The 27,504-nt window shown below is 49.1% G+C and overlaps 1 protein-coding gene across 1 annotated transcript in view; it reads right to left on the bottom strand.

Annotated features, from left to right (window-relative positions):
• LOC147725117 (GTPase IMAP family member 7-like) overlaps window positions 1–27,504 on the bottom strand; it is a 140,743-nt gene that overhangs the window by 81,019 nt on the left and 32,220 nt on the right. Inside the window, exon 3 of the mRNA XM_086967111.1 lies at window positions 11,665–11,690. Coding sequence (XP_086823237.1) covers window positions 11,665–11,690 — 26 coding nt within the window. The remainder of the gene's footprint in view (window positions 1–11,664; window positions 11,691–27,504) is intronic.

Raw genomic sequence — 27,504 nt, 5'->3', positions numbered from 1 at the left:
TAGTTCTAGTGCCGAAACCTCACACCCCGGGCGGTAAGAAAGAGATGAGGTTCTGCGTAGACTACAGGGGTCTCAATGCAGTCACTAAGACTGACGCCCACCCAATACCAAGGGCAGACGAGCTTATCGATAGATTGGCTTCGGCCAACTACTTAAGTACGTTTGACCTGACAGCTGGGTATTGGCAAATCAGGTTAGCTGAGGACGCCAAGCCTAAGACCGCATTTTCAACCCCTGGTGGGCATTATCAGTTCGTGGTGATGCCCTTCGGTCTGAAAAATGCACCTGCCACCTTCCAAAGGTTGGTGAATCAAGTCCTTACTGGGCTGGATGACTTCTGTGCGGCATATCTAGACGATATTGCTGTCTTTAGCTCCACCTGGGAGGATCACCTGGTCCACCTGCGGAAAGTGTTAGAGGCTCTGCAAGCAGCAGGCCTCACTATCAAGGCCACCAAGTGCCAGATAGGGCAGACACAGGTTGTATACCTGGGCCACCTTGTAGGTGGAGGCCAGGTTCAGCCACTGGAGAGCAAGATACAGTCAATCAGGGACTGGGCTCCTCCAACCACCCAGACTCAGGTTCGAGCTTTCTTGGGCCTGACTGGATACTACCGAAAGTTTGTCAGGAACTATGGTTCCATCGTGACACCATTAAACAAACTGACAAGTAAGAAAATGCCAAAAAAGGTTCAGTGGACAGCGAGCTGTCAAAAAGCATTCGATGACCTAAAGCAGGCCATGTGCACGGCGCCTATCCTTAAGAGTCCAGACTACTCCAAACCATTCATTGTCCAAACAGACGCTTCTGAGTTGGGTGTGGGAGCTGTACTTTCTCAACTGAATTTTGATGGTCAAGACCAGCCCATTGCTTTTATAAGCAGAAGGCTGGCCCCTAGAGAGAAGAATTGGTCAGCTATTGAGAGGGAGGCCTTTGCTGTGGTTTGGGCCCTGAAGAAGCTGAGGCCATACTTGTTTGGCACTCACTTCAAGATTCAGACCGACCATAAGCCCCTCTTGTGGCTAAATCAGATGAAGGGTGAAAACCCCAAACTGCTTAGGTGGTCCATTTCCCTACAGGGGATGGACTTTACAGTGGAACATAGACCTGGTACTGATCATGGCAATGCCGATGGGCTCTCCAGATATTTCCACTTAGAACAAGAAGACTCACCTGGTCAAGGTTAGCTTATTGTTCCGACGTTTGGGGGGGGGGTCATGTAGGAGAGTAGGGTCTGCAATCCTATGATCACCCAGATTTTTTGCTTTTGTTTCACTGGTTTACGACTTTCTCTGGCTGTGGGCCTGCTAATCAGACCCACAGCCTGGATGTTCTCTTTCTAAATTACGATATGTACCCTAGGTGCATTTACCAATTGGTACTGGGCCACCTTATCAGACCCTGTAACTCAGGGCATAGGTGTACCCAGGGCCGCCAGGGGCTGCAGCATGTATTATGCCACCCCTGGCTGGCCTCCCAAATTTGACACAACTGGCTGCATGACAGCTGGGGCGGAGTCGTGTAATCACCCTTTGCTATAGGTATAGTAGCTCTATATCTAACCATACAATGGACACCCGAGTTCCTATCAGTCACTCCTATGGCAGGCCTTGACAATCCTGAAGGCAGAGTGCGTGGGCTCGTGTGAACTGTGCTCTGGCCCGAGCCGAGCCGGTTGCAGCTTGCGGAGCAAAGACCCAATGGCTGTTCCATGATAACGCGCACCACATCGGTAACTTCGGTGTCGCGTTATCAAGACATGTCGAGTAAGGTGTCATACGAATCGGGATGCTGCCCTCTCACCCATTCTGGCGACGAGGTTAGCATTCCGCCCTCCTAGAGGGACACGACATGTACGTAACTATGAACCCCGGTTAAAGTTAACTAAAGCCTCAGTTCCACAAAATGGATGCTGCCACCACAGACACGAGTCTGACCTCCTGCTGCTGGGAGTCCTTCCAGCGAGGAGCGCTTGGACAAAGGGTTTCCTGTCGAGGGCGGTGTTCGCACCGTCCCAGACAGGGTTTGTGTATTCTGGGTAGGTAGGGCTTTTGCGAGAAGGTGACTGCGGAGTGGCACCCCGGTGCTCACTACGCATCTGCCGGTCAGAACCAGTTCCAGGGGCGCCAGCCCTGGCCTGGGGAAAGTCCGGCAGGGGAGAGGGGTGTAACTACCCCCCTTCCTGGTCCCACCCTTAGGGCAGGACCTAGTCATGTACCCACCCCTTTCTTTAGGATAAAGGCCGGAGCGGGGACCCTTCCAAATTAGATCATCTTTGAATCAAGAACTACTTTCTACGAAAGGACATTCAAGACTCTTCTCAAGATTTCTCCCTTGTGACTAAGGAGTAGTCACCCTGCATCAGCGGGCACCATCTAAGAACTCTACGGTTTGCTGCAAGTCCTTCCTCAAGGATCCGACGGCCCAGCTCGACGAGAACCGGCTTCCCTGGCACCTCTGACCTCTACCCACGTCATCAGCTCAGCTGTGATCTGTGGGTGCGACGAGACCTCGAGGGACCGGCCATCATCAAAACCTGCACGCTTTCTTAACCAGCACGACCATCGAAGTAATTCTCTGGTGAGTGCTCTGGGGTCCGAGAAGCCCCGACCCTGAGCCGCTCCAGCACCGAAGTGCAGTCTCCCAGCATCTCCACGATCTGCGTGGGGCCCTTCTGCTCGCTGCTCAGCACGTTGTCTGGTCACTAGCCGCTGGCTTGTGCCCTTCTGTGACGACATCCGACAATCAACACTGCTGGTCTGGTTGCTCCAGACTGGCCCTTGCTTCCATCTTTGCGAGAAGCATCCCGGACCCTCCTGGTCCATTCAAGACGCCATCTTAGGCCCACCACGTGGCCCTGAGATTTGCCAAGGCTTGTTGCCCCAATCCTGGGCCCAGCGACGCCGACAGCATCATCCTTCGTGGGACAGCTCGCACCTCCATCCTGGTCGCCGACAACGCCTCCTGGTCCGTGAGACTGCAGAGCCTAGCGTCGCCCACTCACCTGGTCGAGGTGACGGCCAACCGGTGCCCTCCTGGTACCCTCTGACTACTGGCTAGTAGTACGAACTTGGTCCCCTCTGCTTTCAGGTGTCAACGATCTCTGATCCAGGCTTGGATCTTTACGAACTATTCATCACTGGTCGCCGGCCAGCAACTCCTTTTCTTCCGGCTCCTGGCTCGTCAGCGAAGACCCCGACGCCTGTAAGACTTGTGCAGCCGCAGCCCTCGTGGCTAGGTAACTCGGCATTTCGGTGCCTGCATAGCCTCTTTACTCTAGGGTCCCGAGTCCCTCGCTTCCGACTTGCCTTATCGGGTCCGCCCGAGACCTCTAAACTTTCCGTGTCCTCGGACACTTGTTTTAATTGTGCACTTGAAGTATTTTCCTAAGAGATTTGGTTTGTGCTTAGTACCCTGTCCTCATAAAGAGTCCAGGGCTGTTGTGAATCTTAATAAATATCCTGTTTATTTTTCATAACACTTGTGTGGTGTCCTTTCACTTGGTGTTCAAGGGGTACATGTGTGGTAAACAGCTGGCTTAACGCGCCCTCTCGAGTCTTTAGCCTTAGACTGCTCGTATCCACGCTACTAGGATAGCTGGTCTATAGGTTGACTTACAACCAATCACCATAAGGGTCGTTTGGAACGATACATAGCGGTCGCTAGAATAGCGAACGCTGCATATCGGGCCAACTTCTCACAGCCAGCCAACAACTTCAGAAGCTGTGGCATAAACAACATATTATTCTGACTGTTTACCAGCCAAGGCAGAAAGCATGGGTTTGGAGCCTATGGCAACAGGAGCACTCCAAGACAAGTGGAGAGGACCCCATACCATCCTAGAAAAGAAATTCGCGGTGACCTATTCGGTTGACCTGGCTATTCCTAGAAGCCCCCACAGGGTGCTTCACGTGTACCACCTGACATAAGCTTGGTCATGGCTACTGATGAGGGACAGGAGGAAGAACGTGACCCTCTCCTTGATCTCCTCTCACACAATCCAGTTTATGGCTCAGTTTATGAAGAAGTCTTGACAGACAGCCTGACTGTCCAACAGAAACCTGACTGCAGACATGTTCTCAGTCAGTTCCCTGAACTCTTTTTCCTGACACTCAGTCAGACTACCTGATATGCACATGAGGTGGACACAGGCGACAGTCTGCCTATCAAGAGTAAAATCTACACGCACCCTGACCATGTCAGAGATGGCATCAGGACAGGGGTCCACAAGAGACTGGAGTTGGGGGTCACTGAGCTATCAGATAGCCCTAGGGCCAGTCCAGGAGTCCTTGTGCCACAAACTCACTCCCCGGGTGTAAAGAGAGAAATTATGTTTTATGTAGACTACAGAGGTCTCAATGCAGTCACTATGACTGATCCCCATCCTATCCATAGGGCAGATGAATGTATAGATGATCTGTCTACTAACAGGCATCTCATCACTTTTGACCTGACTATATGCTATTGGCCAATCAGACTCACAGATGCTGCAAAACCTAAGACAGAATTATCAACCCCTGGAGGGCACTTGCAGTTTACTGTAATAATCTTTGGTTTGAAAAATGCACCTGCCACGTTTCAGAGGTTGGTGAATCAAGTTCTCTCAGGCAGCAGAGAAGCAGAGAAGCAGCTCCTGAAGCGAACAGAACGCCAGTTGCACACTCGGCAGCAGCGAGAAGAACCCTCGCTCGGTGTTCCCTCAAGGTCTTTCCCGGCCCGGACTGGCCACCACCGGCTCCCCCGTAACCCGGTAAAGGCTCCCGGTGCTCCCGGTGCTCAGCAAGATGGGATGGTAGGAACGCCAGCAGGATTGAACTGACGCTTCGTCCGCGTCCACGCTGCACGCTGCACCCCTGGCCGTTTCGCCGGGCCGTTTTGCTGCCTTTTTGCTGCCGAGGCCGAGGCCGAAGAAAACACTGAGAGGGGAAGTGGAAACTTGGCACCCTGCGCCCAGGCTCTCGCAGCTCACTGAGCAAGTGACAGGGAGCCTTCACCTCGCGAACCTGGGGGCTCGGGACACCCGGAGAAAGCTCAGACAGTTGGCCTGGCTTCCAGCTCCCAGCAAGCTTACAGTAAGCGGCAAGCGCCAGGCAGCGAAGGAGCAGGTACGAGCTCGAGGCAGCCTGCGTTTAGTAGCCAGCAGCCAGCAGCCCAGCCTGGTATACCTGCCCTGCGCCCTGCCTCAGCTCTCCTTCTCTGGCTGAGAATCTCGAGCCATGTAAAGCAAGAGGCGTGTAAACCGAGACAGACAGCAATCCAGGCAGCAACAGAGCCAGCGCGAGCGTGAGTAGCAGAGCAGCAGAGAGCCACAGAAGGGGACTGACCGGGAATTTCAACGAAGCAGAGTAGCTGAGCACCATCTGCTATCTGCCATTTAAAACAGCAGCCAACATTAAGTGCAGAGCTAACACAACCTATCTGCCCGCGAATAAAGGCGGGCGGCTGAGAGTACAACTTGGATTTGGAGTTCCAGGGAATTTTTGGAAATCGTCCGGGGGACCAACCTGACGACCACTGGCAGCGGCGAGCGAGCGCAACCACGGTGGAGAGAGTGAGTACTCAATAACTTTTTCCTTTACCTCCATCCTCACTCTCCTCCCGCACCCCACCACACTCCCCCCTTAAAAGCGCCTACCAGACAGCGAGCGCGAGAGAAGCCAGCAAAGAACAGTGAGAGGGGGCGAGGTAACAACAGCAGGAGGTTGGAAGCTGAGGCTCCCAGCGGCAGGCACCTGTAATAGTCTCCTCTGCCCCACCTCCCCTAGGCTGAACACGTGAAGCATTGTGAAGCATTGCAATCGGCTGCTGGTGAAGCCAATAGACCACAGTCAACAGCCCTCACAACACTACGCAAACAGCCCACCAATAACAAGCGTCTCAGACCAGCAGGAAAGAAGCCCGAGAAGCCTGTAACGCTGCAACTCACGCAAAACCGTTGCAGCGCCAAAGGGCACCAGAACACCGGCCCATAGCAGCAGAAGCAGGAGCACCACAGTCTCGGCGCCAAAGACACGGAGACACAGAGAGACAGAGTGACTTCCTGCGCCCCAGGAGGGAACTCACGGGATTACCATGAGGTCGGGCAGGGAACGGAAACCTCCAACAAAGCAACCAGCCAAAAGAAAAAGAAACAACACAACTACGAGCTCAGCATCACCGGAAAAAAATAAGCGAGCTACCAACAGTAAAAAAGAAAAAGACAAAACAACAAGGAATGAATTCAACACTACCATAAACGACGTTCCGCAAACCGGCTGTCAACAATCCGATAAGGACAATAATCACAGCCAAATCCAACTTCCAGAACAACCCAGAAGTAACAAAAGGAAAAACACTCACCAATTACTCAATGTTGCGGGTCAGCAAACAGAGACAAAACACAATTTTCAGCCGAAAATCTACACAAAATTTGCCTTCCTAAAAAATCCAGGAAATGTCATCTTCTCCTCGAATGACTCCATAACAGGCCTCCAAATCCCCACTACAACCCGCCAAGGCAAATAACGCCTTTTCACAAACTACGAGCTACTCAGAAGCAGATACTCACAATGCTCCAACCCAAAGGGAACAAATGAACTACGCAGGAGGTGAAGCAGGCGAAGCAGGCAGAGGGTACAATGGGGTAATAGAAACCAGCAGGCAGGAGTCACTAGAAGGCGCCACCAGCCAAGCCCCCCTATCAGAGGAACCAATTAAGGGAAGTAGTGATGGACGTTATGCGGAAACAATCCAAATAAGTCCCTCACTAAAGGAGGACACATCAAGGAAACACCTGTCAGAGCTGCCAGGGCCCTTGGGGCCGGATAGCAACAAAAAACACCTATCTCCAAATAATTCCTCCCCTCACACACACCAAGGGGCGGCAGAAGTACCAACAACTCAAGAATCAGTACCTCCACTAGCACCCATCGCCCATACAGCACAAATAACTCAAAACCACACTGCGGCCCCCGACACACCGGGACCAAAACCTGACCCTGCAAACCCGCCACCACACACAGTAAGAGGGGACCAAAACTCCCCAGATAGGGACATGTCTTTCCTGGTATCTCAAGAATGGAGCGAGTTAGTGGCAACATACAACGTCACAGGACCCACCAATGGCAACAGCGAAGAAAACTCCCATCTCCCAACAGAGGGGACCAGAGATCCCCCCAACCTCTTCTGGGCAACCCTACTCAATACAGCACAGCTAACCTCAATGGCACTTCAGTATCAATCAGATAAACTCGATCTACAATTGTCAGTCCTACAAAGCTTAGCAGAGGCCACTATGGGGATCGACAGAAAACTAGCTGACCTTAACGGACTAATAAAAAGAGGACAGGAGTCAGCTAACCTTATTCAAATTGAAAGAACCAACTGCATCTGCTCCCCAATCATAGACAAACTATCATCTCTACCAACGATGTTGGGAAACCTTCTGGAGGACATAAAAACAAATATCACAAAACCGCCCTCAATAATCGAAAGGTATGATAAGTCAGCAACAAAACCAATTTCAGCGAAATCCCCATCACCAACGAGATGGCACCACAACACTCATCTCAAAGGGGCAACAGTAAACAGCAAAGAACCACACAAAATAAAAACAATCACGCAGTGGTGCCTGCCCCCACCCATAACAAGCTCACCTGAAGAACAGCCTCGGAACATCTTCAAAAGAGGACAAGTTGAAGAACTGGAAATTCCACCTAACGCACGGGCCCGACGTAAGCAAAAAAGAAAGGGCTGGAACAAGAAAACAACAGAATTGAAAAGTAGAGAAGAGCACAGTCAACTCACCAGACCAAGGGACAAGGAGCAGCCAGGTGACAGCAAGCACCACAAGGAACCTATAAATCTCCCATTACCACCCATAATTTCATTACATACAAAGACACCAACAAAAGTAGGAATAGGATCCTTTGCACTTCTAAAAGAGACCCCCAGCCCCTACTTAGAACAGAACCCTGTCGGCCAATCATTTAAACCGACAACCGGATACCCACCAGGACAGGAACAAAAAGAGCAACAGGCCTATCAAGCGGTAACAACCCAATCAACCCCGAAAGCAAGCAGACAGCCCGGAGAGGACCCCAACCCAACCCAAACCAAAGCTACATCAAAAAACTCCTCAGAAAAATGCACCTGTAACAAACATGAGACCGGCACCAGTGATACAACACAGAACCGCCGATCAATAAGTGCCGACATCTCGTTAAGCAGCCAGATAAAGGAGGAACCGGAGGGTGTGACATTGAATAGCAGAACAACAACAGCGTACATTCATAAACCACACGGTAACACCCAAACCGAGCAACAAAAGCACCAGCAAACATCCCCCCTGGGGGAAAACGACTCGGACACAATCTTATTCATTCCAGAATTCATCTCCAGAGGAAGAGTGGACACTCTAAACAGGGGCAACATTTTAAAGCTCATTAATTCAATCGAGAAACTAAAAAACATAAAAACCACCGATCTGCTAACACTCGAATTTCAATCAACCCTCAACCCACAAGGAAATGAAACAACAAAGACCACATGGTCATCAAGGGAGGTAGGAAACCTAATTATGGAAGAATCTCCCATTTTTTCACAGTGGGGAATCAGACTCGAAGCAGAAAAAAAGCCACCCTACCCCACTCTGCTCCTTGAAGAAAGGAATCAAGAACTCACCCAACCGGTCAAATCAATACTAAAAGGAGCGCTTAGTCATTCACCAGGGTTTGACAAATATTCGCCGCTATCTCACAAGCCCTCCACTCAGCAAACAACATCACGCAGTCTTAAAATCACACGAACTATACCTGGAGGTGACTCCAACTGACAAAAAGTGCCACCCTTAGCACCCGACCCAACGGCCACCCTCACTAAAATCAAAATATGCAGTTGGAACATTAATGGTTTCTCAACCAAACTGGATGACCCAGACACACAAAATTACTTAAACAGTTTTGAGCTGATCCTACTTCAGGAAACATGGGAACCAAATGACATCCCTTTACAAGGCTATACAACCCTGACCCATCCGGCAACCAGAGGCTCTCATTATGGCCGATGCTCAGGAGGACTCGCAATACTCTCCTCAATACCTACCATTGGTGCAACGGAAACAAAAAGAGCAAACATCACCCCACCAAACAGAATACAGTGTATATCATTTGCAGTTAAAAACGAACAGGTCATTCAACAGCTACACGTCATAAACACATACATCCATCCGAAGCACAAAAAATCAGGGTCAAGTGAACTCATCAAAGAACTGACAAGGCTCATGGCCGAGGGGGACATGGAAAACGTACTTGTGGCAGGAGATTTTAACCTTAACCTTTTCAGAGAAAAAACCACGGACAATATGACAAAGGAAATGGAAACCATCTGGAAAATCCCAAGCCAATCTCTCCCCCCCCCGAAATAGATACACCAAAACCGCAACCCAGTTTGTACAAGATCTCGAGCAATTAAACCTGAGAGTGCTCAACGGACGACTCACTGAGGACATTCCTCCAGCACCGACTTATTTCTCATCAAACACCTTTTCACACCTCGACTTCATGCTCGTATCTCTCCCACTGTACGAGAAGATAAGCTCGTTCAAGATAGGATACAGCACCCAAAGCGACCACCTGCCATTAGAATCCACTCTTGAATTGACCAGCGTGAATAAAGCAGTTCCAAGAAGATATTTTGCTACAGAACACACCATCAACTACAGAAGAATAAGATGTAAACCCACCGAGCCCGAGAAACTCCTAAATAGCGCGAAAATAATCTTACATCAGACATTCAGCTCAAACAAAAAACCCCTCGACGCCTGGGCTCGATTCGTCACGGAAATAGGAGTCAAACACGCAACAGAGATAAAAACCCAAAAAGGCAATAACATCGCCAGGATCACATACGGCAAAATAACAACTGCAGAGACAAAAAACATAAAGAAAGAAATAAAAAAGACCCTCAAAGAACTCCGAAAACATCCTAACATCGAGGGCACCCAAAAGCACCTTCGCAACCTAAAAGCACTGCTAAAAAAGAAGACTTGGGAAAGAAAAAGGCAACTAAATGAGGACCTTTGGGCAAAAATCCTCCATAACTCCAAACAGAAGAATAGGTCCGGCTTCTGGAAGATCATCCACAGCCTCCAACAACCAGGCCACAAAGGCATTGACTCTAACATCTCCGAATCTGACTGGGCTACTCATCTATCAGCTCACTTTAACACAGCGGACCTAGCAGTGATCAAGCCAACAGGGGGAGAGAGGTCAGACGCAGGGTATCAGAGCCTCGACAAACTGGGCACACTCCCCCACAAAGAGAACCAAGCCGGCAGGTCTAAACCAATCGAGGACCAAAACCCAGTCGTGGCTAGAGGTCATTCACCCATACTGGACCCAATCGCGCACCGAGAAGAAATATTACCCCAGATCAACCCAGATAGGTTAAGGAAACTAATCTTGAAAGGCAAACTCCAGGGGGCCCCCGGTCCCAATGGGATACCGCCGATCCTATACAAGCAAGACCCAGCCTTCTGGTGCAATACTCTGACACCAGTATTTCACGCAATAAGAGGAACGGCCAGCATACCAATATCCTGGAGAGGCTCAATAATTAGCCCAATCTACAAAAAGGGAGCCAAGAACGACCCAAGTAGTTATCGTCTTATTACCCTCATCGATACAGAGGCCAAATACTATGCAGGCCTCATTTTGGAGGAATTAACATCTTGGGCAACAGGAAAAAACATCATCGCAGCAACCCAATCTGGATTCCGCAGCGGCCAGTGCACCTCAACCAACATCATGGCGCTAACCCTTCTGTCCGACGCTGAAAAAACCTCTAAGGGGGCACTCTTCACGTGCTTCATAGACTACAGTGCCGCGTTCGACCATGTGGATCGGCAAAAACTCTGGCGGAAGTTGGACAGATGGGGAATTCCAGGCCCACTTTTACAACAGCTGATAATGCTATATACCGACACCTGGGTCAGGATCAAGTTAGGTTCTGGCACGCATCTTTCGAGACAAATCAAGACCAGTAAAGGCCTGAATCAGGGCTGCGTCCTAGCCCCCACGATGTTTAACCTTTTTCTCGCAGACCTCCCCGACGACCTGGAGACAGTCAAATCCCACGCCCCAAGACTAGGCAACATCACGCTTTCAAATCTTCTATATGCTGACGACCTAGTCCTCATCAGTCGGTCCCCTATCGGTCTTCAACATCTCCTCAATAAAACCAATGCATTTTCAAAAACCAACTCATTAACTATCAATTTAAACAAAACAAAAGTAATGACAATAAACTACCAAAAAAAACGGAAACCTGCATGGTTCCTGAACGGACAGAGGTTAGACCAGGTAACCTCCTACAAATACCTAGGAGTCATAATAGACGGCAATGGCTCCTTCAAACAACAACTAGATGCCATTCGCCGAAAGGGTACGACATTCCATCGATCGATAAGACCCTTGCAGAAAGTACTCCCAGACCGGACCCTGGGCCCTCTCCTACAGGTAATAAAAGCTCGCTTACAGCCCATGCTCACCTACGGCAGCAAGGCCATGAGAGGGAAAGACGCAACAACACTAGACAATACCATCAGTCGAGCATACAGGGCAATACTCCATCTCCCCAACAACTCATCTCCAGCACAAATTCGGCTAGAATTCTGCCTGCAGATACAAGCGGTCGAGAGAAGAGGCGCATACCTAAAAAGCTGGCAGAAAATCAGAGATGCGGACCAAGGGTCCTTAAACGCCCATCTATGGATGGAACTATCGATTAGAGACAACTCACCTGCAAGGACCTACTTAATGGACTCACTGAAGGTCTTAGGACTCACAGACCTATGGGAGTCGGCAACTGACCCTCGTACCTTCAAAAAAGTGGTGTCAAAAGTCACTAAGATGGTTTCATTAATCGAGGACCAAGCCACCCTAGCTAAGAGAGCGCACGGCTGGGCGGTGCTGAAAGGTTACAGCGCTCTAAAACCACAAGACTACCTAATGATGGGCCTCACACAAAAGACAAAAAAGAAGTTTCTTACCATGCGCATGGGCAGAATTCCTATAGCTCCGCACCTGGCACCATGGGCAAGGGAAAACCCCGCAGATCAATGCCGTCTCTGTCTTTCTGCGAAGGAGGACCTTATACATATAATCTGCATGTGCACAAAACTCCTGGACATAAGGCGCTCACTGCTACGAATATTATGGAACCAGAAAGGCATAACGAGCTGCAGGCAGGCCGTGATGCTCTGTTTTAACCCTGATGAAACTCAGCTAAACTGCAGAATAACAAAATACTTTGAGATAGTGGCCAAAAGACTAAACGAAAAAACCAGAGGGTCTTCTCTAGCAGAAGTCAAATAACAACAAAACAAACACCCCTGGCTACCACGGTCATCGAAGTGGAAGCAGTAAGGACACGAAAACTCCACAGACTCATATACAACAATAGCTGAGACATTTTACGTTTGAACTACTGCACTTTATTAGTTTTAATGAAGACACCAACTTTTTTAAAATGTGAACGTTTTATAATTGTGAGTTTTTATTAACTGTACAATAAACAAACCTAAACCTAAGTTCTCTCAGGCCTGGAAGATTTTAGTTCAGCATATCTAGATGATATAGCTGTCTTTAGCTCTACTTGGCAGGATCATCTGGTCAACCTTAGGAATGTACTTGAGGCCTTGCAGAAGGAAGGCCTCACTATCAAGGCCAGTAAGTGCCAGATAGGACAGACAAAAGTTGTACACTTGTTTCACCTCGTAGGTGGATGCCAAGTTCAACCTTCGGAGAACAAAATTCAAAACATTGTGGGTTGGGTTGCACCCACTAGCCAGAATCAGGTCAGACCTTTTCTGGACCTGACTGGGTACTACAGAATATTTGGTAATCGATATAGGTCCATTGTGTCTCCCCTTAATGTCCTCACCTCTGAAAAGATGCCTTAGTTAGTTTTGGACAGGTAGCTCTCAAGAGTTCTTCGATGCCCTGAAAAGGCCATGTGCTCAACTCCCATTTTGCAGAGTCCTGACTTCTCCGAACAATGTATTGTCCAGACAGATGCCTATGAGATAGGAATAGGAGCAATACTGTCATGACTAAATGAAGAGGGCCAGGATCAACCAATAGCTTTTAACAGCTGAAAGTTGAACCCAGAGATAAAAGTTGGTCAGCTATTGACAGGGAGGCCTTTGCTGTAGTGTGAGCCTTCAACAAGCTGAGGCCATACCTGTTTGGCACTCACTTCAAAATTCAAATTCAAAACAAGCTTTATTTGATTTAAACCCTTAAATCATAAAAGCACAATACATAAAAGGAATACACTTCATTTTCATTTCAAAAGCTTCATTCGATCAGTTAAAAAAAACAATCATAAAAGCACACAAAAAAATACATCAGCATACATAACGCAGTTAATTCTCTTGTGGCATAGACACCCCCGCACAGCGGATTAAGCGCTGCAGCGGGTGAGGTGTTTTGTTATCATTGCCGCCATTTCCGTGACCAGCAGGACACACCCACCTGCGCCGGCCACGCCCCTTCAGCAAGCCTACATATAGCGCTGACTACGAGCGCCACCCAGTTCACCTATTGGTCCTGAGGCACAGCCGGGAGTAGCGATCTTTTGCTACTATAAAAAAATGGTACTTCTTTGTGTTTTTAAACAACTCACTCACCGATCTTGGCGCAGTTAATTCTCTGTTGGCATAGACACCCCGGCACAGCAGATTTAGCGCTGCAGCGGGTGAGGTGTTTTGTTATCATTGCTGCCATTTCTGCGACCAGCAGGACACGCCCACCTGCGCCGGCCACACCCCCTCCCAACCCTTTCTTCCACTTGCATATAGTATGTGGCCCTACCGGAAGCGCAGCGGACGAGCGCAGCGGGCGCGACGATTGCGCGCCGAAGGCGCGCCTAAGGGAAGCCCGTCTGCGCCCGTCCGCGACCGACCGGACCAAGGGCCACCCCCCTGCCCCATCAAGACACTACACTACACGCCGGCCCAACTCCTCAGTCTTCAAGGCCTTTGGCCGATTAATGACTCTGTGACTTCTCATATTAACAGCTTGGGACAGCCTCCACATCCTCACCCTTTCCGCTCCCCCCATCCCTTCCCCCATTGCTCTCTCCTGCCCCCTGCCCGGAGCACCCGACTGCACCCTCACTTGCTTCTCTTTCCATCTATTACCTTAACACGCCATCCGCTGTTAAGCACTATCATGAGCTCTCTGTTCTCTTAGAGACCTGGTTTCGCGATAGTTCTCTCCCTTCCCTATTAGCGGCTCTCCCTGCCACCTATTACGTGCTCCGAGCCGACCGATCCTCAGATAAAGTGAGCGGGGGCGTCGCTTTGATTGCTCGGAAGGAACTTCTCTTCCAGCCTCTCACTTTCCCCCCTATTGGCACCTCGGATTTTCAGTAATCCGCTGTCTCTCTTTCAAAGTCCCCCTTACTTGTCTACTCATGTATCGCCCCCCCCAACCTTCCCAAGCCTTTCTTCCCCGGGTTCCAAGACCTGGTGGCCACCCTAGCGGTTAACAACTCTTCCATCATGGTGCTAGGCGATTTTAATTTTTGGCCCTCAGACCCAGCTGAATGTGCCACTTCCAAAGAATTTTCTGACACCCTTCGTTCTCTTAACTTTAATTCCTATGTTCACTCCCCCACCCATACTCAGGGACACACCCTTGACCAGATCTGGTCTCTGAACTGCCCTATTATGTCCCTCTCTATTTCCCCTTGTCCTTGGTCTGATCACTTTTTGATTTCTTTCTCGTTACCCCTTGACTCAACCTCTAAGCCCCCACTTCCCAAAAATATCTGGGCACGTTCTTGGGGCCGGATTGACACATCCTTAGTGGTCTCCACACTCCTCCCCCTTTGTCCAGATTTATTTGGATTACCGCTTACAACTCAAGCTGAATCTATCAACTCATGGCTCGTGTCAGGCTGCGACTCGATTGCCCCCCTTCGACGAGTCTCTTCCAAACGGCCTCACGACTCTAACCGCTGGTTCAGTGACGAACTTAAGGCACTGAAACTCTCAGTTTGCCATGTCGAACGTGCCTGGAGACGCCAATACTGTCCTAACCTTAAAACACACTACACCTCTCTCCTGTCCCAATATAAAAAAACTATTTTATCTACCAAAACGGAATATTTCTCCTAAAAAATTTAAGCCGCTGATAACCAGGCTAAAGAAATATTTTCCATCAACCACAATCTTGCCTTCGCCGACAGAACCACTCTTAAACCTCCCCCATCACAATCCCTATGCGATTCACTGAATATTTATTTTCTGGATAAAATTAAAAAAATCAAAGTTAATATTCCTCCCCCATCTCCCTCTTTCCACAATCCCCCTAGCCCTTCTGCTAAGGCTCGTTTTGATTAATTCCCCCTCTTAACAGAATAATTTCTTCTCTCTCTCCTACCTTTGGTTAAATCAGGTTCCCGTTTAGACCCCTGCCCTCCTCACATCCTCAGGCTCATTTTCACAACTTGTGTGCTACCCCCACTCGCTTTTCTTAACTGCTCCCTATCTCAGGGCGTTGTTCCTCCAATCCTTAAAACATCCATTATTCTTCCCATCCTAAAAAAACCTGGTGCCTACCCCTCTGCTCCTGCCAATTTCTGACCAATTTCCTTACTTCCCTTCTTAGGTAAAGTGTTGGAACGGCATGTAACTAGAGCCCTTACATCATTTGTGGAAGAAAACCAGGTTTTAGCCCCCCATCAGGCCGGATTCCGGCCTGCTCACTCCACCGAGTCTGTAGCGCTTTCCGTGCTTGACTACCTTAGAGAAGGTATGGACACCAATCGTCCCCAGGCCCTGGTCCTCCTCGACCTGTCCGCCGGCTTCGACACAGTGGACCACTCCATCTTACTCTCCCGTGTCGGGGCGGTCGAGGTCGGTGGAGTAGCCCTGGTCTGGCTATCCTCCTTCCTGAGGGACCGCACCCAAGCAGTGCGGCTGGGTGAGTTCTCGGCTGAGCCCTGTAAGGTTCCATGTGGGGTTCCCCAGGGTTCCTCCCTTTCCCCACTACTTTCCAATCTCTATATTGCCCCTCTTATTTTCGCCCTTCAAAAAATGGAGGTCTAAATTAGACTACGGCAACGCCCTTTACTGTGGTATGCCCGCCTACAGTGTTCGACGGCTCCAACTGGTGCAGAACCAGGCCGCTCGACTAGTCTATAAGTTGGCCAAGTCACATCATGTCACTCCGCTCTTGAAATCCCTGCATTGGCTCCCTATTCGCGAACGCTGACTGTTCAAGATGGGTTGCATTACCTTTCAGGCTTATTCAGGATCCGCCCCGGCCTTTATCTCCTCTGAGATAAAGTCCTATACCCCGGCCAGAGAATTACGATCATCTTCCCAACACCTGCTGGCTGTCCCCCGGTTTCGTCGAAAGAAATAGGGTGGCTCCAAATTCTCCACCATTGCCCCTACTTTCTGGAATTCACTTCCATTTCAACTTAGGTCCTCCACCCAATATCCTCTGTTCCGAAAAGCATTAAAAACTCTTCTCTTCTCACAAGCCTCCCCTCAATGAGTCCCCTCCTGCCTCCTGGCCCCTTTCCTGCTAATTGAGGCTTAGTGAACCACAGCGCCATGAAACTGTCAGGTGTACATGCGCTTTAGAAGTGATTTAAACTTAAACTTAAACTCAACAACTGTAAAATGTAAAGATAAAAATTCATTACAATCACAAAGAAGGGAGAGGTAACAAGTGGACAATAGCAGCTAATTTTACGGGAAATGGTACATTCACAGTTGGGTTGTAAAGTCCATACTTTTCCTAGCAGACACGGATTTCAAAATAAATGTCGCTGTAAAAAAACACACATCCGGTACATCAAGTGCAAATAAAAACCTCATGGCAGTTTTAACAGTTGACACAGAGTATTTTTTAAAAAGAGGTTTAAGGTAGGTAATACGGAGATACAAGTACAAAGGACAAATAAGCAAAACGTGCACAGTGCTCTGCTTCGAAGTCCTGTCACATGGACAGGGGCACGACGTATGCTTATTAGTCAGGGGAAAAGCCACCAGATTATGAACAATACCTAATCTTAGTCTGGTAAGGACATACTGGTGATATTGCTTAGTGACTGTAGGAGAGTAGGGTCTGCTATCCTATGGTCACCCCAAATTTTTGCTTTTTGCTTCACTGGTTTATGACTTAATGTGGCTGTGGGCCTGCTAATCAGACCCACAGCCTGCTGTTCTCTCTCTAAATTACTGCCAATGCACTCTAGGTGCATTACGAATTGGAACTGGTTCACCTTATTGGCCCCTGTAACAGTGTACCCTAGGTACCCAGGGCATAGGTGTTTCCAAGGCCTACCAGGGGCTGCAGCATGTATTGTGCCACCCCTGGCCTGGCCTCCATATTTGACACAACTGGCTGATCACTCAGCTGGGGTAAGTTGGTGTAATCACCTCTTACTTAGATATAGTATTCATATATCTGACCTTAAACTGGACACATATGTTCCTATCAGCCACTCCTATGGAAGGCCTCATCAATCCTGGAGGCAGAGTGCTTGGAAATATGTGAGATGGTGCTCTAGCATGAGCTGAGCCTGTCTGCAGCTGTTGGGAACCACTCCCTAAGCTGTTCCGGGATACTGCCATACCATATACTCTTAAGTGCATTATAATCCTCGCGGTTATATGCTATCTTTGGTTTGGCTTTATAAAAACATGTCGAGTAAGGTGTCATACGAATTGGAATACTATCCCCTCGACAGTTCTGTTGACGGGGATAGCATTCCACCCTTCTAGAGGGACACGACATGTGTGTAGCCTTAACCCCGGTTAAAGTTAACCAGAGCCTCAGCATCACAAAATGGATGCATCCACCACAAACACAAGTCTGACCTCCTGCTGCTGGGAGTCCTTCCAGCGAGGGAGGCTTGGCCAAAGGGTTTCCTGCCTTAGGAGGTGCGAGCACCACCCCAGACAGGGTTTTGTGTATTGGGTAGGACAGGGCTGAATAGATTGAGACATGCCCGGGGCACACAAGGTGTCCCCGTGCATAAGCCAGTCCAAACCGGTCCTGGGACTTTCCAGACCCAGGCCTGGCGAGGAGCTGGACAAAGGAAAGGGGGTGTAACCGCCCACCTTCCTGGTTCCTCCCAGAGGAGGGACCTAGTAGGTGATCCACCCCTCAGATTGGGAATAAGAGTGGGAGCAGTGCCATTGCACAGCAGATCATCCTGAAATCAACTTTAAACAAAGAAGACTGGACTTCGACATTCTGCTGCTCAGAAGACTGAAGAGAATCTCCAATGTGGCCTAGGAGTGGCCACCCTGTGAACACACGTACCAACCAGCGAATCGATGTCTGCTTTGCTGCCGCCTCCCGCCGGAGCCCGACCGCAGAGCCTGACAAGACCCAGACTCCCAGACTTCTCACAGCCCGATCCACACTCCCTCCAAAGAAGAGACCCGTGGAGGCACTGAGAGACGTGGGACCAGACTTCTTGGAAGACACCCGAAGAGCTGACAGCGCAGCACCAGAGGCATCTTCGACGTTGTGCTTTGGGGACTGAGAACCCCCACCACCGAGCAGCCTTTGCACCAAAGATCAGCCCCACAGCATCTCCACGATCTGCGTGGGGCCCTTTTGCATTGTACCACTCGACGCACCATCCCAGCCACTAGCCACGTGGTCAGCAGGCCATCTTGGCGACTATGAACTACACTGCGGGTCTGGTTGCTCCAGATTTGCCCTAGATCCTGTGAAAAGGAGCCCCTGCTCAGACCTTGCTGGTCCGAGTAACAAGCCTTTCTCGATTCCTGCGTGGCTTGCATTAACCAAGGCCTGTTTGCTACAATCAAGTTGCCGACACCGCCAATAGCGAGAAGCCTGCGTGGGACAGCTCATGACCGACTCCTGGACGTCCTCAACCCCCGGTGTCCACATGGCTGCAGAGAGAAGCTACACCTCAACGCCTGTTTGCACCCAACATCGCCTGGTTCCAATCTGGTTCCACGGGAATATATGATGTTACCACGAATACAAGTTCCACGCATGGCAATACCACGCGAATTTTAGTTCGCAAGTGGCTTTACCACGCTGGAATTTGCAACGATGGATTACACCACGCATTTTAACTTCCATTAAACACAAATAATAAAGATTATTTTCTTACCTGACACCTTCCTGTCTTTCACCAGCAGCCCGTACTTCCATCCACCATCGAAACAAGCATCAAAACACGTCTGCCAAAATTAAAAAAGGACTGCTATTTTGACGTAACGGCACGTCTTTGGGGGAGGCACTTTCCTTTTACCTCGTTGGTACTGAAGTGCGTTTTTTTTTATTTAATTAACCCGCTCCTTTGTTTATTTCTGGGGGGGAGACCTCCCCAGGCCCCCCCCAGCCCCTCCCCCAGCCGACCCCCCAATCCCCCTAGCCAGAACGTATATGCGTGGCAAAGACTGTCGTTGAAGGCATACGCGTGGAAAAGACGTTTGCGAGGTAAGTGCCTCGTAGTAAACGTCACGCGTAGAAAAGCCTTCGTTGAAAATGATGTTTCTCGTTCCACGGTAGTCACTGGCTAGTGACTTTGAACATTGTCCCCTCTGCTTTCAGGTCTTCACAACTTCAGATCCACCCTTGGATCCACCGTAACTCTTCACATCGAGCCGCCTGCAGCATCTTCAGCTCCAAGCACCATCGACCAGCGTGACGAAACCCGACACTACTTCGACCCTATGCACCCGCTTCCTGTGGGTGAGGTAACTCAGCTCTGCCAGTGTTCCTACACTGGTACACACCTCTAGGGCCTGTGTCTCAAGTTTCAGCTTTATAGGTCACTCGGAAGGTTCCGAACTAACTAACTTTGTACTTTTTACGCACCATAGACTTTGCATTGGTGAGTGCGTGCACTTTAAACACTGCACCCGAGTCCCGCGGGCCTTTCCCGACTTAATCACTGCTAGTCTCGAATAGCTCCAGCGATTCCCAAGGCCTTAGGCCTGTTTCCTTTCTGATTGGTATCTCTTATACCACTTTCTTAGTATATGGTTTAGGTGTCCCCGAGGGCTCATCCATATTGTGCAACTTTTGTGTATTTTAAACTGTCTTGTGTTTAACGTTTGTGCTTTTGTGCTCATAAAGAGTCCAGGGGATACTTTTAGTTAATAAATCTATATATATTTTCAATATATATCTGTGTGGTGTCCTTTCATTTGGTATTCAAGGGGGTTGTGTATGGTAATACAGCTGGCTTCACATGCCTTTCAGAGTTTAGCCTAAGACTGCTTTGTCCACGTTACCACTAGGATAACTGGTCTATAAGGGTGACTTACAACCAATCATCATAAGGGTTGCTTGCATGGTACAAAGTGATCACTAGAATTATTGAGCATTATATACCAGGCCAACTTCTCACATTGGTGAGCAGCGGATTGGGATCTGAGAAGAAGGCATTGCAGGTCCACAGCAAGCTCTGGTCTGTAATCCTGATCAACTACTTTGCCTCTTCAATAACCTTGAAGAACAATTCCTTAAAACTAGCGTGGTCTTGAGAAGGGAATCCCCCCCTCTCACACATAGATACACTTTAGGGCGTGTAGACACATAGTCTGTATCACACGCCCACTAGTTTTAATCACACACACTTTTTAATCGTCCTGAAGAAAGCCAGCATATCCATAAGGCACTGGCTGAAACATGTTGACGTACCAAGGACGTGGGAGGTCGTAACTCGCCTCTAACGTCCACCTGCCTTATTTTTAACCGCTGACGGAGGCCCAGGTATTAAAGTCTGTCCTACCTTCGGGTACTGGGACCCCCACCAAGCCGTTTTAAACTCACATTCAAAACATTCTTCACCGCACACACAGTGATATACCTGCTCCGCTGTCTCCAGGCGTCGTAGCACACCCGGGACATGTTAGGTGTCACTGGGTGGGCCCGATGATGAAGCATGCCACCAACTAGGTTGGTGGGTGAGGGCTTCATGAGCACACCTACCAGGTGCCATAACCGTCTGACAAAACAAAACTGAGTCACGTATACCTTTAAACTAGAATACTGTTTAAACAACCCCCTTCCCCTTCACCTCAGCTAGCCTCTATTTGATTAAATTATATAAAATACGGGGATACGGGCTAGCTATCTGGTCCTCTCGCTCCCTCTTGATACATGGCCTTGCTGTTGTTTTACCATTACAATCTTTGAGATTATCATTTGAAAGATCATACAGGTACCTGCTAGGTACATATAGAACAAGACTAGTATACTTAAGTTCTACTGAACTTAGTTGTTGTAGAGGAAAGGGAGTAGCACACCCTAACTACAACTACGTTTAGTAGGTAAACACCAGTGTAGGTAGATTGCAACACATCCACCCACACTAGAACAATGTTTGGAGCAAAGGGTTCCACTGGGAATGTCTCTGGTGAGAGTGACCCTCCAAGGGCACCATCCAAATTTGCTATTTTTTCCTTTAAGGAATTAAGACAGCTTTGTGTCTTAAGGGGTCTGAAGACAGGGCCTTCCCCTACTACAGACCACCTCAGAGAGAGCTTCCAGTCTGAGACTCTAAAGACCTCTAAGGCAGACCCCACAGGGAATGCTGAAGGAGGCCATCCTTCTGAGGATGACACTGCAGAAGCCCCTGTCCCTATAGTCCTGATAGATGAGGAAGCCCCCATCACTGGAGCACCTCAGACAGATGAGGAGGAGGAAGAGGAAGAAGAGACAGAAGGGGGGAGCAGTGAGTCAGATGATGACAGAAATAGTCAGGTACTGGTCAGTAGACTGAACCAGGCTAACTTAAGCCTATTTGGGGCTGAATCTGGTAACAACCCATTCAGACCCCCAGGTGGACTTAACCAGAAGCCTAGGAGGAGAAGGACTCACTCAGGTGACTCTAACAACTCCCATGCTTCTAGAGGTTCTCATGGTCACTCCAGAAGGGAGATGACTAGCCCTCAGAGAAGGGAACATGAGGCCAAAATGAGAGAGGCTGAATTGAGGATCCAGAGACAAGAGTTAGAGGTTGCCCTGGCCCAAGAGAAACTTGCTAGAGCAAGACAGCCTAGAGAGAGTGGGGTAATAGAACCCACTGGTGGCAGCAATATCCACAAGGATAAAGACAGGTCTTTTGATAACAGAAACCTGAGTAAGATTGTGCCCCCCTACAAAGCTGGGGATGATATCCACAAATGGATAACTGCATTGGAGAGAGCCTGCAGAGTACAGCAGATCCCTCAGGAGCAGTGGGCAGCAATCTTGTGGCTCTCCTTTGAAGGTAGAGGCCGAGACAGACTCCTCACAGTTAGTGATGGGGATTCTAGAAACTACCTGGTCCTGAAGAGTGCTCTGATTGATGTGTTAGGCTTAACCACTGAACAGTACAGGTTAATGTTCAGAGATACCCAGAAGACACAGACTTAGGACTGGTCTGAATTTGTTGAGTGTGCCACTTAGGCTCTGGAGGGATGGTTGCTGGGAAGCAAAGTTACAGAATATGAAGGATTGTATAATTTGCTGATGAGAGAACAAATTTTAAATAATTGTCAGAACCAGCAGTTGCATCAACATTTGGTTGACTCAGATTTGACCTCTCCCCAAGAATTGGGAAAGAGGGCAGATAAATGGGTTAGAACCGGAGTTAAGCAAAAGAACCAGAACCAGAACCAGGGTGGTGACCAGAAAAAAACAGACCAGAAGGGTGGGGAGCAGAAAGCTAAAGACCAGAAGTCTTCAACAGGGCCCCAAAATGATACAGATGGTGGGTCCCAAACTTCCAAGAAAAAGAAGAAAGAAGGTCAGAAGAAACCCTGGTGTAAAACTTGTAAAAACACCTCTCACTGGACAAGTGAGTGTAAAGAGGGTGGAGCCCCCAGCACTGCAGCCCCTAAGGCACCTGCACCCACTAGTACAGCTAGCAGTGCTGGTCCACAAACAAAGGGGGTAGTGGGTATCACCTTGGGAACTGAAGGAGATTCTGACCTAGTCAGAACCCTTACACAGGCTGTTCTGATTTGTGAAGGGGACATAGATTTGACCCCTGACATAAGTCCCAGTAACCTGGGCAAATACAGACAGACACCTTTGATTAATAACCAAGTGGCTCAAGCTTACAGGGACACATGTGCCAGTGTCACAATGGTGACACCTAACTTTGTGGACCCTGGACAATACATGCTAGGTGATAATTACCTGGTGACCAATGCCAGCAATGTCACTACTACACATAGTGTGGCACTTGTTAACTTTTCCTGGGGAGGGGTAACTGGCCTAAAAAGAGTTGTGGTTAGTGCTGATCTCCCAGTTGAATGTTTGTTGGGCAATGACCTGGAGAACTCTCTATGGTCAGAAGTTGAGTACAGGACTCATGCAGAGATGTTAGGGATATCATCACATGTCCTTGCTGTGACCAGGTCACAGGCCAAAAAGTGCCTCTATGAACCTCAGGTCTTGGATCCTGGAACAATGGACCAAGCACCTTCCAAGAAGAAGAACAGGAGGGTTAAGGCTGTGCCTTCCCAACTGCCTACAAGTGAGGATTAAGCTTCACAGGAAGCTGGTCTTGAGACCCCTGAAGGAACTGTCTCTGAAGAACTTGAACCTGATCAGGTTGAGTTTCTGGGGACAGGGGGACCTTCTAGGGCAGACTTGGGGCAGGCTCAGTTAACCTGTCCTTCTCTTGAACCCCTCAGACAGCAGGCTGCTGCTGAGGCTGCTGGAAATGCTCAAGGTGCCCATAAAGTTTATTGGGATGAAGGACTCCTTTACACAGAGGGTAGAGACCCCAAGCCTGGTGCAACCAGGAGGTTGGTTATACCTCTGCAATTTAGGGGTTTCCTTCTCACCTTGGCCCATGATATTCCTTTAGCAGGACACTTAGGCCAGAATAAGACCTGGGACAGGCTTGTCCCTCACTTTCACTGGCCTCACATGTCTGAAGACACCAAGGAGTTTTGTTGCTCCTGTGAAACTTGCCAAGCCAGTGGTAAAGCAGGTGGCACCACAAAGGCCCCCCTGATACCACTACCTGTGGTGGGGGTTCCCTTTGAAAGAGTGGGGATTGATATTGTAGGTCCAATGGATCCCCCTACAGCATCTGGGCACAGATTCATACTGGTGGCGGTGGACCATGCCACCAGGTACCCAGAGGCAATTCCACTTAGGACCACAACAGCTCTTGTTGTGGCCAGTGCCTTACTTGGAGTTTTCTCCAGAGTGGGGTTTCCTAAGGAAGTAATATCTGACAGAGGTACCAACTTCATGTCAGGATATTTTACAGCTATGTGGAAGGAATGTGGTGTCAACTACAAGTTCACCACTCCTTACCATCCACAATGTAATGGGCTTGTTGAAAGATTTAACAAGACCCTAAAGGGTATGATCAAAGGATTACCTGAAAAGCTCAGGCGGAGATGGGACATCCTTCTATCCTGCCTTTTGTTTGCTTACAGAGAGGTCCCTCAAAAGGGGGTTGGCTTCAGCCCCTTTGAATTGTTATTTATGCACCCTGTAAGAGGACCCATATGTCTGGTGAAGGAAGGATGGGAGTTACCTCTCAAAAAGCCTAAACAGGACATAGTGTACTATGTACTTGGTCTCCGTTCCAGGATGACAGAGTACATGGAAAAGGCATCCAAAAACCTTGAGGCTAGCCAAGAATTACAGAAAGCTTGGCATGACCAAAAGGCTGTCCTGGTTGAGTTTCAGCCTGGACAGAAGGTATGGGTGTTGGAGCCAGTGGCCCCAGCAGCACTCCAGGACAAATGGTCTGGACCCCATACAATTCTGGAGAAGAAGGGAGATGTTATCTACTTGTTGCACCTAGGAACTCCCAGGAGCCCCCACTGGGTGCTCCATGTCAACAGACTAAAGGCATATGTCAGCAGGGCAGACATGGGCTTGCTCATGGCTACAGATGAGGGACAGGAGGAAGAGAGTGACCCTCTCCCAGACCTGCTCACTGAGGATGGCTCAGTTGATGGTGTGGGCTTGGATGGCAGCCTCACTGAACATCATCAAAATGACTGTAGACAAGTTCCGCAGGCATACAGGCATATGTTTTCATTGACACCCAGTCAGACTAACTGGTGTACCCATGTGGTGGACACTGGTGACAGTCTTCCTGTAAAGAGCAAGATTTACAGGCAACCTGATCATGTCAGGGACTGTACAAAAACTGAGGTGCAAAAGATGCCGGAATTAGGTGTCATTGAGCCTTCAGAGAGCCCCTGGGCTAGCCCAGTGGTTCTGGTCCCCAAACCTCACACCAAAGATGGCAAGAGAGAGATGAGGTTCTGTGTGGATTACAGAGGACTCAATGCTATCAACAGGACAGATGCACACCCTATTCCAAGGGCAGATGAGCTCATTGACAAGTTGGCTTCTGCCAAATATTTGAGCACATTTGACTTGACAGCTGGCTACTGGCAAATCAGGTTAGCTGAGGAGTCTAAAGCCAAGACAGCATTTTCTACCCCTAGTGGGCATTATCCATTTGTGGTAATGCCCTTTGGTTTGAAAAATGCACCTGCCACCTTCCAAAGGTTGGTGAATCAAGTCCTCACTGGGTTGAATGACGTTTGCGCACCATATCTGGATGATATTGCTGTCTTTAGCTCCACCTGGTCCACCTGAAGGAAGTGCTTGAGGCTCTGCAGAAGGCAGGCTTCACTATCAATGTAAATGTAATGTAAATGTATTTGAGCTTATATAGCGCACAGCTACCCACAAAGGGTTTCCCGGCGCTTGCTTAGGGAACCCGTCCTGGTATTCCCCTGTGAGATAACCCCAGCAGGGTATCCACAGGGTGAAAGCCAGGCATCCCGCCGCGAGGGGCTGTTGTGGAGATTAAGCAAGCTATTGCCCAGAGTCGCAGAGTGTGAACCCGTGAGTTGAGAAGGCACCGGAGCGAGAATTATCGAGTCCGTGGAATTTTTGAGCCCAAGACCCGCCGAGGCGGGGAATTGAACCCTGGTCCAGGGCCGATCTCAGCTTCCGGGTCTGCCGCCTCCAACCCCTGAGCCACACTTCTCCGCAACAAAGTGCCAGATAGGGCAGAGCAAGGTTGTATACCAGGGCCACCTTGTAGGTGGAGGCCAAGTTCAACCACTGGAGAGTAAGATCCAGACCATTAAGGACTGGTCCCCTCCAACCACCCAGACTCAGGTCAGAGCTTTCTTGGGCCTGACTGGGAACTACAGGAAGTTTGTTAAGAACTATGGGCCCATTGTGACTCCTCTTAATGATCTGACATCTAAGAAGATGCCCAAAAAGGTTCAGTGGACAGAAATCTGTCAAAAAGCATTTAATGACCTGAAGAAGGCCATGTGCTCATCACCTATCCTGAAGAGTCCTGACTACTCAAGAGAGTTCATTGTCCAAACAGATGCTTCTGAGTTGGGAGTGGGAACAGTGCTTTCACAGCTTAATGTAGATGGCCAGGACCAGCCCATTGCTTTTATTAGAAGAAGGCTGACCCCCAAAGAGAAACGTTGGTCAGCTATTGAGAGGGAGGCCTTTGCTGTGGTGTGGGCCCTGAAGAAGTTGAGACCATACTGGCACTCACTTCAAGATTCAGACCGACCATAAGCCCCTCTTATGGCTTCAACAGATGAAGGGTGAAAACCCCAAACTACTCAGGTGGTCCATTTCCCTACAGGGGATGGACTTTACAGTGGGGCACCGCCCAGGGACTGACCATGGCAACGCAGATGGTCTCTCCAGGTACTTCCACTTAGAACATGAAGACACAACTGGTCAAGGTTAGTCTAATGTCCCTGCGTTTGGGGGGGGTTCTGCTATCCTATGGTCACCCCAAATTTTTGCTTTTTGCTTCACTGGTTTATGACTTAATGTGGCTGTGGTATGCTAATCAGACCCACAGCCTGCTGTTCTCTCTCTAAATTACTGCCAAGGCACTCTAGGTGCATTACGAATTGGAACTGGTTCACCTTATTGGCCCCTATAACAGTGTACCCTAGGTACCCAGGGCATAGGTGTTTCCAAGGCCTACCAGGGGCTGCAGCATGTATTGTGCCACCCTTTGGCCTGGCCTCCATATTTGACACAACTGGCTGATCACTCAGCTGGGGTAAGTTGGTGTAATCACCTCTTACTTAGATATAGTATCCCTATATCTGACCTTAAACTGGACACATATGTTCCTATCAGCCACTCCTATGGAAGGCCTCATCAATCCTGGAGGCAGAGTGCTTGGAAATATGTGAGATGGTGCTCTAGCATGAGCTGAGCCTGTCTGCAGCTGTCGGGAACCATTACCTAAGCTGTTCCGGGATACTGCCATACCATATACTCTTAAGTGCATTATAATCCTCGCGGTTATATGCTATCTTTGGTTTGGCTTTATCAAAACATGTCGAGTAAGGTGTCCTACGAATTGGAATACTATCCCCTCGACAGTTCTGTCGACGGGGATAGCATTCCACCCTTCTAGAAGGACACGACATGTGTGTAGCCTTAACCCCGGTTAAAGTTAACCAGAGCCTCAGCATCA

Source organism: Lissotriton vulgaris, chromosome 4_1, assembly GCF_964263255.1.
Source record: "Lissotriton vulgaris chromosome 4_1, aLisVul1.2, whole genome shotgun sequence".
Lineage (NCBI taxonomy): Eukaryota > Metazoa > Chordata > Amphibia > Caudata > Salamandridae > Lissotriton > Lissotriton vulgaris.
Note: the sequence above shows the minus strand (reverse complement) of the source record. Positions and strands in the feature narration are given on the sequence as shown.